Source organism: Amphibalanus amphitrite, unplaced genomic scaffold (assembly GCF_019059575.1).
Source record: "Amphibalanus amphitrite isolate SeventyFive unplaced genomic scaffold, NRLGWU_Aamphi_draft 000536F_arrow, whole genome shotgun sequence".
NCBI lineage: Eukaryota > Metazoa > Arthropoda > Thecostraca > Balanomorpha > Balanidae > Amphibalanus > Amphibalanus amphitrite.
In genome coordinates, this window is record NW_024882030.1 from 38,925 (window position 1) to 51,613 (window position 12,689).

The following is a 12,689-nucleotide window of genomic DNA, read 5'->3' on the forward strand; positions in this document are numbered from 1 at the left end:
CAGCTGGTCTAATGGAGTGAGAGTAGTGAGACGACTAGCTATTGTATCAAGTCCTGTCTCCACGTGTTAACATTTTCGGTTTTTACGCGTTTTAGCAAACGAGAGTTTTGCGCTTTTTTCGCTTTTTAACGGACGCTTTTGCGAGTTTTGCGAGTTTTTCGCTTTTTACGGTTTTAGTTTGTCAGTCTTTCAGAACAATTACAATTTCAGAACAATTTCAATTTCAGAGAAAGAACATCTATCTCCGCCCTTCGTGCGCTGTATGCCGTGGCCCTCTTGTCCCACAGGGCAGGTATCTGGCGCACGGTTTTTATTAACCCCTCGATTTTCGCTGTAAAGATAGTTATAGGGGTATCATCACGGTACCCTATTGTTATCACCTCTATGACGTCAGTTAATTATCAATTATCTGAAATGATCTGATATCGTAATATCTGTTATCCATAGACTCACTATGTAATTATTTGACATCCACATCGTTGGAATAGCAACAGAAGTTATTGGTATGGTTGTCTGAGTACTTGCCATGATCATTGCCTTAATCAAATTGCGTTTTATCGCTTTCCACGCTTTCCATTGCATCCATTTCACCGTAAAATGGTATTGATAGCAGAAGGATTACCTTTTTAGCCTCGTCAAAAACCGGAAAACTTTCATTCGATCCAAATGTTTGGATAAAATCGCGCGTTTTTACAAATGAGAGTTTTGCGTTTTTTAAAGGTTTTACGAGTTTTGCATGACACAAACTGACGCGTTTTACGAGTTTTGCAGTTTTTTGATTTTATGAAGCCACGCGTTTTTCGATTTTTGACAAATCTTCCGCCGTGGAGATGGCACCGTGTAATTTAATGGTACAGATCAACGCCGGATCATGAAAAACTCGCAAAACATCAAAAAAGCGTTAAAACGTCATTTAAAACGCGCAAAACATGTACCGTGGAGAACGACCTTCAGAGCTGCCTGGTCTTCGTAGCATTTGCACCGATTCTTCTCGATCGGACTCTGAATTCTGTCCCTCCTGCGTATTACTTGAGGCATTGCTATGTAGCTAAGTCGTTGGCAGAGTTTCATTATCCATGCTTTGCAAACAGTGCCATAACAACACAGTTAATTAATCACCAAGCTTCTTTGCAAGTTCCAATACAGTTGAATCGCACGCGATTTGAGTGCAAAAATCAAGAAAAGTGCCAACTTGTTCCCGTAAAATATTTTGAATATTGACCCAAAAAAATGAGTAATTTCCAGATAAAATAACAGCGAAATCAGTTTTCGCTTGCCAATAAAACTCACAGATATTGAAGCTCCATTATTAAAGGAACATTTTAGTATATGCCATTCTTGATAAAACTTCTTAGCCACGCAATACCAGCGCAAAATAAAGAGACACTGAAAACACGACCAATCACTCCGATTTACCATAGGAAAATACATAGAAAATGTATGTCTCAACTGCGCCAAATATACAGACAGTTATATACCTACATGTGACGTCATGATTAGCCCGACCAATCAGAAGCAAGTCGATTTCAGCCACAAATAATTAATTTCTGAACTAACTAGGCATTTTTTTAACAAAGTGATTTTAAATTAAATCATTAAAAATTCTGAGCTTTTTTATTTTACCAAAACATACAGAGCATGCAGATAGGTCCCAACCCTATTGGAAAACAAAGCATACTAGTCGACAGAAAATTCATCAAAGATTACGATTAGTGCATTTGCATGGCTCAGGAGACATTTTTTCGTAGACAAAAGTATCGTTAAAGACAGCGTTCCGTAACACTTTATAAGGGGGATAATCACAGCCGATTTTTACGCTCTTTGAATATTTTGCGGAACGATGAAATTGCTAGGTGTTGAGCATCCATTTCGCATGGAAAGTGAAATTTAGGTGTTTAGACGATTCCGCCATAGAAAGCAAGTAGACAAAATCAGTTCAAAATGTCTTATAATTAGGTTAACTTTTTATATTTTTTTCTACCACTGAACATTACGTTCACTGAATTAACCAAGCCCAGCAAAAAAAGTTTTACGAAGATGAACTGAAAATAATGCTGTATCGCATTCACTAAGACACTATCTATTAGGGGAGCCAGTGAAAATTTGCAGCAACTTGCAGCCCTAGCATCTAGACACTTTTTTCTTCTAAAGGTTGGCCGTGGCTTGGTGCACTTGAGCACAAGTGGTAAATGCCCCAAAGGGTGTTTTCGCGATAGCTCAAAACACCAAGGCAATAGAGAGCTGCAACCTGGCATACCTGACCTTTGCTGCACGCTGGATCTTGTGACACCAGCCGCACTTTCAAGTCAGGTCAGGTCACTGACCTATGACGTCATAAATGAACCTCTGTACGATCCTCAGATGTCGCAACCTTGCAACGCTCTCAGTGCCAGAGTAACTTTCACAGGGAGGTGAGACTTGCAGGACTTATTGTCCTTCAGAGGTCTTACAACTTGCATATCTCATATTTTTCCTAAATGTCACATAAAGTCAGGTTGGTCACGTGACCTCACCTATAAGTCAATGGGGAAATATGAAAACTGTTATTTTGGCGCCAGGAATGATATTCAATTGTCTCAAATACATGGAATCGTTACTTCATGCACTCCTTGCAAGATCTGATGCTGCATTTTTGCATTGTTGACCTTGCATGACGTCATTTATGACGTCACTAGGGTCATACGAGTTTTTCGTCAATAACTCCCAATCAAATTGAGCTAGAGAGTCGACAAGGTCACCAATGGACTCCGGAAGACCTGCCGAATCGAATGATATGCGATATGACCTCCTTCGACCAACTTCGTGATTTGAAGACCTCTGACCTGACCTTGACTCGAGGTCAAGGCCAGGTTGACCTTACGGTGGCCTCAACCAAACAAAAGTATACCATTCGACGCGCCTGAGCAAGGCGAACACGACGATGTCAAAATCGTGGTTCTGCGGCCATTTTTTGCGAAGCTATTTACCAAAAACCAAACCCGCTGCTTGGGTCATGTTATGAAATGGGGCCTTCCCGGGCGAGATTTACGCTGTTTCATGATATGTATAAATTGGTAGGGCATTATCGTTTGAATAAAAATTGGTTTGGAAGCAATTTTCTATGGAGGTAGGACACCATTTCAATGTCCTACCCAGCTCATATCGTCATAAATTTCGACCTACCCTCAAAAGTATTCATGCGTTATTCGAACAGCAATTAGGCAAATTGCAAGCTCGCCACAGAGCACAAATCCTATAAGAGATAGTCCTTATTTAAAACATAGGTATGCTCATTGGATATTCAAGAAGGTTGCTCCTAAATATTGTGGTTCTAGCTTCAAAAACATGGATGTTATGAATGCCGATAGGTTTCGCGAGGCTACACCGGCCGGATCGCCCACTGTGCAGTGGGGGGGGGGGGGGGCATATGTTACCACCCTGTCGCGTTTTTTTTTGCGTGTGAATAAAAAACCGCGGCGCGTAGCACCGCGCCGCTTGGGGTAGCTTTTGGTATACCAATTTTGGACAATGTGTGAAATTTTTTACCCCAGGTCATGTCAGGTCAGGTCACCAGGTCAAGTTAACTGACCAAGCCTAAAAAAGTTTGCAATCATGCCCAGCCTGCAGTGTTTGTCAGAAAGGTTTTAAACTTGGTGGATTGCATGCTGTTATGGGCGCCTACAATTTGTATATCTCGGATTTTTTATATCCGTGACCTAAGGTCAGGTCAGTGGCGTGACCTTTCCATTATAAGTCAATGGGGAAAAATGAAAATGCCTCTTGATCCGTGTGTACGCATCGGAACAGTCTAAATATTTCAGAATCACAATGATTTAGTCCACTCGTGATGACCAAGGTGTCATTTTTGCTGATAGCCTCTAGACAGGTCATCCGAGGTCACATGAGTCTACAAACAGTTTTTTGCCAATAACTCGCGATTGGAAAGAGATAGAACGCTGGGGATGGTCTCATTGTGTTTGTCTTGTTGAGACGCATCGACTGATATGCAACATGACCTTTTCCGGTAAGATCATGACCTTGACCTGAGGTCAAATTTTCAAGTTGACCTTTCAAGGTCAAATCATAGTTCATTCGACGCGTCTCGGCGAGGGGAACACGATTCTGGCAATAGAAATGTCGTGGCTTTTTGTAGTCGAAAGTTATTGTCGAAAAACACTTTTCGTAAAAATAGCTATTTTTGGAGTTTTTGCCCTCTGGAGGCTAAACTGTTGACCTGAGGTCAATATTGATTATGATCTTTTCAAAAGAAGAGTTCAAAAGCTATCGATTGCTTTTCTATGCGTAATTCTAGCTACCATAGTTCCTGAGATTGCGGCATGCTTTCTGAAAAATATAATGACAATTGGCAAATTTTGATCTTTGATGACCTCTGGTGACCCCAATATTGATCTAAGGTGAAAAATCACCGAAATACTTTCAAACGTACGCATTGAGAGCTATCGACTGCTTTTTACCGACGCGGTAAAAGCAGTCGCGGCGTCTTTCTAGCCCTCTTAGTTTTTGAGTTAGAGGTGGGTGGTAACATATGCCCCCCCCCCCCCCACTAGGGCGAAGTTGGCTGAGACCGCCACTGGGGCGCGGGATAAATAACATGCTTCATGACCAACTTTGACTACTTTGATGCCTTACTTCCGATTGGTCAACTGTAAGAGCATGTGACCTAATCAAGGGTTACCAAACGTTTTTTGCTAATAAATCCTTGCATAAAAATGGTACAGCCGCACAAATGGTCTCATTCTGTTCAGCTCGCCAAGGCGCATCGAATGATACGCGTGATGACCTTGAAATCACGTGACCTTGAGGTCAAGCGACCTGATGTAACGTGACCCGAGGTCAACCTTTGACCTTGACTTCTCAAGGTCAACACATATATCTTTCGATGCGGACTGACGAGAGAATTACGGTGGTACTCGAAATTTTGGCCTAGCTTGATTACTTCAAAAGTTATTCGTAAAAAACTGTCTTCGCATCTAGAGCCGCTAATTTGGCTATTTTGACCCCTGTGACCCCTGAGTCAACCTCCAAAATGCGGCAAATGCGTCATAGGACACACGTCATTGCTGAATCTGAAGCAGACTCGCAATATAACAGAAAATCCCGACCGCAATTAACACCGGCCAAATTGCCCCACACCCCCGGCCAAATAACCCTGCTAGTGGGGCAATTTGGCCGCCTTGCAGACCTTTGCAATACGTCACAATTTCAATATAAGTAATTACTCTATCATTTCAAGTTCACTGTCCAGTAAAGTAAACTGAATGCGGCACCTGCTAGCGTTGAGAAAATGCAGAAGTGTGTCGTCAATTTTAAGTTATATCGTTTTCTAAAAAAGCGGCCAAATTACCCCAACCTCCCCTACCAGTTCGTGTGTAGCGCGTTTCACACGGGACTCACCGACCAGTCGGAGGTCGGTGTCCGTCTCAGCGGTCGGCGCCCGCAGTTCAGTCAGCTTCGGCTGGTCCTGTGCCTTCAATACGAGCTCTAGGCTCGTGGCCGGCGCCGGAACCTCTCCACCGCGGGTTTGCCGATCGGTTAGTTCCCGCCGACAGTCGCCGACGATATCGTCGACGGCGGACCGCCAGCGATGGCAGACTATTGGCACCGACGAAACAGAAGGAACAAGTGGCGTCAACGGAAAGCCTGAAACTCAAAGTCCACAAACCGGCAGAGTTTATATTTCTGGCAACTAGGCGGCAACCATAGTACGGCGGCCGTTCACGTCTCCAGCAGCCCTTTACCTACCATATCCCGGCAGTTGCTGGGGTATTTCGCCACCCACCGTTTGCTGGGGGGGGGGGGGCGTTAAACGCCCCCAGCCGATAACTCGAGAACCAATAGGCGCAGCGAAACGCACGAGGCGGCAAACGAAAGAGCGCGACGAGACGCTTCAGATGAGTACTTCAAAGTTGAATTTTGAGGTCACAGGTCGGGTCAAGGTCAGGTCAAACACCTGAAATCGGGCTTTCAGTAGCATGGACTTCAGGACTTCGCAATGGGCGCCTCTCGTCATAAACTCTGTCAAAACGGTGCACAATCCATCATATAAGGCCTACAAGAGTGTCAGTTCCATGTAGGGGTCAGTCAAGCATAGGTCAGGGTCAAGGTCAGGTCAACCGGGTAGGCACATATCCCCGAAAATCAAAACTGATATTCGCAGCCCGTGACACATGTTTTATGGGTAATTTGGGGCGTAGAACACGATGGTGACATTCATTTTATCATATGTGTACGTGTTTGGCTCAAAAAGTTCAATTTAAGAAATGCATGTATCATGGTCGTCAAGTAGTCACGAGAAATTGCCAAGTTTCAGTTCAAGAATTTGGAAAATTCGGAACGATAATCAATAATCGAAGACAGCCATTTGATTGTTCATGGTATTGGCAGTCTAATGGCGTTTACGGCATGTCTGTATGTCTATTCTGTGATTTTATATGATTTTTTGAACATATGCCGTTTTTGGTCGAAAACTCAGAAATCATGACGTCACTAAAACCCCGATATCTCAAAATTTTTCCGACCGATTTTTTTGAAACTTTGTCACAATAAACTCCAATCAATTCCCTACAGGTACCCAAAATTTGGCGCGCCTGCGGCGCGCCGTTTTTATGCTATGGCCCGGCGAAAAAAGTGGGGGCGTTTAACGCCCCCCCCAGCAACTCGCGGGATATTACGTTCAGATTTCCGACCAGGCTTCCCCATTGCTGAACTGTCTGTTGGCTAAGGAAAAAATAACAACAACCCGGATGTTATTGTGAAATACGACCTCGCCAGTCGCCAGGGCACTCACCCCGCCTGGCGCGGAACATGTCCCAGCAGTCCATCTTGCTCAGCACCATCTTCAGTAGCTTGTAGTCAAGGTGGTAAATGTTGGTACCGCAAGCCGCAGGCGGCCTACGCTCACCGGACGCCGGCCCCGCCTCCTCCGTAGTTGGGGTGACGTCACAACTGGTGGTGGCGTCACACTTGTCACAGGTGTCGGCCTTCAGTGAGACCACCTCTTCGCCGTCACTGTGGTGAAATGACGTCAAAGTGACGTAGTAAGACGTCATCTATGGTCAGTCATAAGGCGATAATTTCAAGATGTCTTCATTTTACCGAAACAGCACCGTACCATGGCCCCACCTAGGTAAGCCCATCCAGTGTCTTACAGACAAACTGTATACACAACCGGGTTGGTTCTTACAAACAAAATGCCCACACAACCAGGTTGACTCTTACAAACTGTCTACACAACCGGGTTGACTATTACCGACAAACTGTCTACACCAAGTGTCATCCCTTGCAGCCAAAGGCGGCTGCCTCTAATGTTTACCCTTATCTTTGCCCCCCCCCCCCCCCCAGTGCCACCCCTGCTGCCTCTCAGTCTCACATCTGCGAACGGTCGGAGGGCGCTGCTCGCCGGCGGACCTCCTGCCGCAGCTCCTCCACGACGACCTGGCGAGTGGTGCGCTCCTCGAGGACAGCCTGTCGCAGGCGGACCACCTCTTCACGTAGATGGACCACCTCCTGACGCAGTGTGGTGTTGTCTCCTTTCAGTATGGCGTTGTCTCCCTTCAGTGTGGCGTTGTCTCCCTTCAGTGTGGTGTTGTCTCCCTTCAGTGTGGCGTTGTCTCCCTTCAGTGTGGTCACTTCCCCCTTCAGTACGGCGTTGTCTCCCTTCAGTGTGGCGTTGTCTCCCTTCAGTGTGGTCACTTCTCCGTTCAAACCACCAACCTCTTCACGAAGAGCAGCCAGCTCCCCGCACAAATCTTCTAATTCCATCTGAAACACAAATGATAAGTAGGTATCCATTCCTAGGCTTCCAGTAATCAGATGAGACAATGACAAACAAACCATCTGTATTTAGTCTTTCTTGAAAGCATTGATCTTGATGTGAGAGCCGCGGTGCGGCGACACGAAAAACTACTCTGTTGATACTGAGGGCCATAGAAGCGATGTCGTGTATCATACAGAATCTACGCGCGGTAGTACCAAGGGGAAGTTGAAGCAATGCCGGAGTTGGGGCAAAGCCGAAATTCGAGATATTTCGAAAACCGTAAGACATGGATGCCACCTGTCAGTAGCCGCGTTTACATAGGGCTAGTTGCCAGATAGTGGAATTCCACTAACGAGACATTTTTTCCACTAACGAGACATTTCAGGCACCTTCAGATAATTCTGACGACCTATCCGGCCAGAAGGACCAAACCGATTGACAAAAATAAATACATCGTGGCGGATGAATACTACCGAGGTATTTCAGGCCTAGACATAGTATAGATGTCGCAACTCGCGGCCTTCCGAGCAGAAAGGGCGAGGTATAGATGACGCTTCTGCAGCAAGTCACTGGAACGTGCGAGTCGTGGAATGGAACGGAAGATACGGAACGGGGGCTTCTTAACGGAAGCTTATTCGTTTTATTTTCATTTAAGAATTGATTTCGTGCGCTAGGGAAAGAACATTGTCTTCTTTTTTCTTACGTCTGCACCCCCCCCCCGTCCCTTCCATCCTTTGGATCAGCCAGTGTGCAGCAAGAGGGTTCATCGGAGAAAAACAACAAAGAGCAATCCTCCCTGAGCCTGTCAGGTCAGAAATAACCTGAGCATAGGCGGCGGAATGGGGAGGGCACCGGGGCACCGTGTCCCCCTTTGATTTTGGCATTTTAACATTAGCCCTATGGGCGCTGCATGGAAAGAATGGGACCAAAAGTCGGCGGTGCCCCCCCCCCTTAATTGAAGGTGCTCCGCGGCTACTGAACCTGATGACCGTTCGTTATGCCCTACTGCCCACGCTTCTTAAAATTTCAGTAGTAGTCAGTTATCTGGCCAATGTTTCCGTATAGGGGTTGGCAAACACAACTGAGCCTCGTGAGTGGGATGAGTACTGGACACAGAAGTGGACAATCTGTTGGCAAGGAGCCCGCAAGGATAATATCTCGAAACTCAGGACTACGTATACAAACACTTTAAAAGCATCTAAATCTATACTATAATCGAAAGCCGCATTGTTGTGAACTACCGGCACGTGCGTCCAATCACCATCAAGAACGGAAGTCCGACCTACAGCAAGCACGACAGTCCGATCATAGATGTATTGAAAAATAACTAGCAACTTTAAACATCGCCTTCCTCAGCCACGCTCTACACCGCATCACATAAGAAAACCGCCAATATCGATTACAAAACACACAAAGGAATTTCGTAGGTAGAGATCAGAGGAATACTTCACCTCCTTTATCTGGCGCGTCAATAGGTATAAAGTAATCTTTGGCGTCTACGCACTAGCAACATCTATAATGCAAACAGCAGTTCAGAAACCATCCACTAAAATTGCAACAAGGCAAGGGTTGGTCAAAATAAATTATAGTCACCGTGATAAATAGCAAACGAAATACAGAACAAGCACAACAAAGCATTCCACACTCGTTTAGACTGTACCTACAATATGCCTACATAAGACATTGCAGCAGTGTACAAGGGAAACATTCTTTAAAGATGCTAACGTGAGGAGTTTTAAAAGTTTGGTGAACATAGTTACGAGTCACTGCACAAGAAATGTCGCGGTCGCCAGCCGGCCCAGGCGAAAGAGTCGACGGAGACGGCGTCAAACAAACCCGAGAGGGGGTAGTTTCATCCGCATCAGCGGAGGCGCTCTCTCTGTTAAGGTCGTCAGTTACCAGCCGCAGCACCCTGCTGGCGATTTGATAGCTGCTCTCATTCTCAGCTGGCTGAGCGCCATGTGCCGGGTCATCCGGCTCCATGATTTCCCCTTTCATTAGCAGCTGCTGTTGTAGTTATTGTTGTTGCGTTCCTTTCAGCCGCTGCCGCAGCATAGCCGCACGGTTCTGGATGGTTCTCACGGCGGCAGCCAGGGTCACCAAATCCGTCTCCCCGTAGCCACACCAGACTCGGGAAAATGTACCGAGATGTACCGAGCCAATGTTGCAGCACTTGCGGCATTCATCGGTAGGACTCCGCCCAACCCAATGTCGGCACTGGCAGGAGCCCGACCAGTGGTCCAAACGAAACTGATGAAAATCGACAGCTGATGAGCGGTCCTCCACTGACGCCGGACGGGTGGCGACGGCGCGGCCGGTCCTGGAGCTGGAACAGCAGAATGGACCGGTCGGGACACGCGGCTCATCAGTCCATTCGTCCTGCTACTCCCCGTAGACCCCAGCTCCTTCGCTGCAGGTTCTCGCGTCTGCCGACCGGTCCGTCCACACCCACGCGGCTCGATAGGGGAGGGGAGGGCAGATATCATTACGTCGCTTGAAGCAGTTCAGCTGCCGAGGCTCTTTGTCGCAACGCCGCCAGCGCCACGCATCGCAGCAGCACATACCGTGCAGTGCCAGCCTCTTCGCGGCAGACGCGGCATCGGGCAGCAGGGCACTCCACGTCGTTGAATTGTGGGCATCCGGCCTCGGGAGGCGGCCGATGCAGAGCAGGTACTGGCGGATGTCGATAACGACTGCACGGTCGGCCTCCAGGACGGAGCCAGGACAGCGGTCGACCCATATCGACCGGTACCATCCGTCCGGCCAGCTCCGCTGCCAGGCGCGCGCAGCGTCACGCGCGCGCCTGCCTTGCAGATAGTGCCCACGTCAATCGGCGCTACCGTTGGGATAGACGGCGGTCGACCCATATCGACCGGTACCATCCGTCCGGCCAGCTCCTCCAACACCGCTCTTAGGGCGAATAGCTCGCCGCGCGTGCTAGAGCAGAGGGCGCCTGCCGCGACACGCACCTCTCGGATGTCGCGGTTCGGGGGGGGGGGGGTGGCCCCTCCTCCTCCATCTAGCACACCATCGGTGGCGGAGCTGTCTGACCAGATCAAGCTCGCCTCAGACGGGAGCTCCGCCAGACGACTTTCCGCCGCCTTGGCTCGCCAGCCGTCGCGCCCAAACTCGCTTCAGGCCGTGAGTCTATAGCCGGCGCGGTGGCGTGGCTTCGCCATGGTAGCCTTGGGCGGGTTGTCCTCAGAGAACGCATTCGCATTGGCAAGGAGGCGAGCAGCGCCACGAGTCCTGAAAAGACCAAACAATATCAATAGACAATCAAAACTGTAAAAATTGGCATTAACTGCGCAACTGATGTTTGCTTGTTTGTTTATTAGGGTTTACGGGCGCTGCGGTGGTCATTTTGCACCCATGAAGCTGTTCTGGTGAACCTGCGCAACTGAGCAGTGATCATGCTATAACTTATGTTTGGCGTAGTACCAGGGTTCCACCTAAAATTTCGGCGCACGTCAGGTGTAACGTCACATGCGACAAATTCAGCGCATGTCAGTTGGGCAAACTAAGGCTGATGGAATAATATAAAACAAGGGCACCAAAAATTGATCCTAAATGACCATACTTGGACATTAAAGGGACCCTCCCACCTTCAAAAAAGTTTATGAATTGGCATGAAAGTGATGTCGCTCGGTTCAGAAAGAGCGAAAACGAATATCTACCAAATTTCACCGAAAAATATTCACCGGTTTTCAAGATATTAGACTTTTACTTTTGCTTACTTTTTTGGGATCTCCGCTGTTTCTAGCGACTTTATTTTAGAAGTGCGGCGTTTGCGGCAGATGTTGCGCGCAAATAGCATATACCACCGCGTGCTACAAAACGTTTTAGTCAAACATTTAAAAATCGTTAGATATCTGCGCTGACGTCACACATTCAGAGGGGTATACCTAAGCATTAGCCCCTCTGAATCAAAATGCTGCAATTTTGAAATTCAATATTTCCGATTTAAGGCATTTCTCGATGTTGTGAGTGCCGAAACCGGTAATTGTGAGCCAGGGACCCCATTTTGGCTATCTCAACTCAAATCTAATGTTAAGGTGGGAGGGTCCCTTTAATGCAGACCCTCTCTGTATCACCAATTGTCAGAAAACAAGCGGTTTCAAGGAGCGTTAGAGAGTCATGAAGCCAGGATAAAACACAGTGCTATTTTCTAAAAACAGTTTTTACATGATAGAGTTAGGCAACTCTCTCTCTCTCTCTCTCTCTCCGTTTACCATTCGCAAGGCCAAAAAGGCCAATTGGTTTTGAAAGACATTGGATTACAAGCTGAGCATTTTTTACTTTATCATAAAATGTTAAACCTGCGTGTAGATAAAGTCTGAACGGTGGTTTGTAGGCTGATAGGTTGGAGGTTGAAGGTTAGTAGGGAAGGTAAGGTCAGGATAATTTCTGCTTTTTATTTTCATTGGACTTCAGTCTTCATCAACACACGCATCAAAAATATCATCTATTTGAGCATCTTCAAGCCTCAATATACAAGTTGTACCACAAAAAATTAAAAATTGATGTCATGCCAACATATGGTCATGATTTTTACCACCAGAATTGAATTAAATGCCTATTGATGCTTTACCTAATATTTTGAAGCCTGAAATCTGATTAACCAAACATTTTTTTTTTCTTGTGTTGTCAGTCTAAAATTTGGCTGGCTTGAGCGCGATGCTATTGCTCTAGCAGAATCTCAAACGGATGTCTACCAAGTGCCATTCCCAAGAAAGTTTTTCAAGATTCTAAAACCACAAACTTTGTTGCTGCCTGATCGTGTGATGGTAAATCAAATGATAGCACTCCGTCTCAGTCTGAGCCCAGTTTTACAAACAGAAAATAGCCACCTGCCGGATTATTTTGCCTAAAGGCTAATTCACATATGGAGTGTAGGTAAATGGTGAAGCCCTCACTGCTTACATGCCTATCG

At 46.7% G+C, this 12,689-nt stretch overlaps 1 protein-coding gene across 1 annotated transcript in view; it reads right to left on the reverse strand.

Moving 5' to 3' along the window:
* LOC122393457 overlaps nucleotides 1-12,689 on the reverse strand; it is a gene marked incomplete at its 3' end in the record, with an annotated part of 144,660 nt that overhangs the window by 35,994 nt on the left and 95,977 nt on the right. Inside the window, exons 3-4 of the mRNA XM_043389475.1 lie at nucleotides 6,788-7,008; nucleotides 5,395-5,592 (exon numbers count right to left, since the gene is read on the reverse strand). Coding sequence (XP_043245410.1) covers nucleotides 5,395-5,592; nucleotides 6,788-7,008 — 419 coding nt within the window. The remainder of the gene's footprint in view (nucleotides 1-5,394; nucleotides 5,593-6,787; nucleotides 7,009-12,689) is intronic.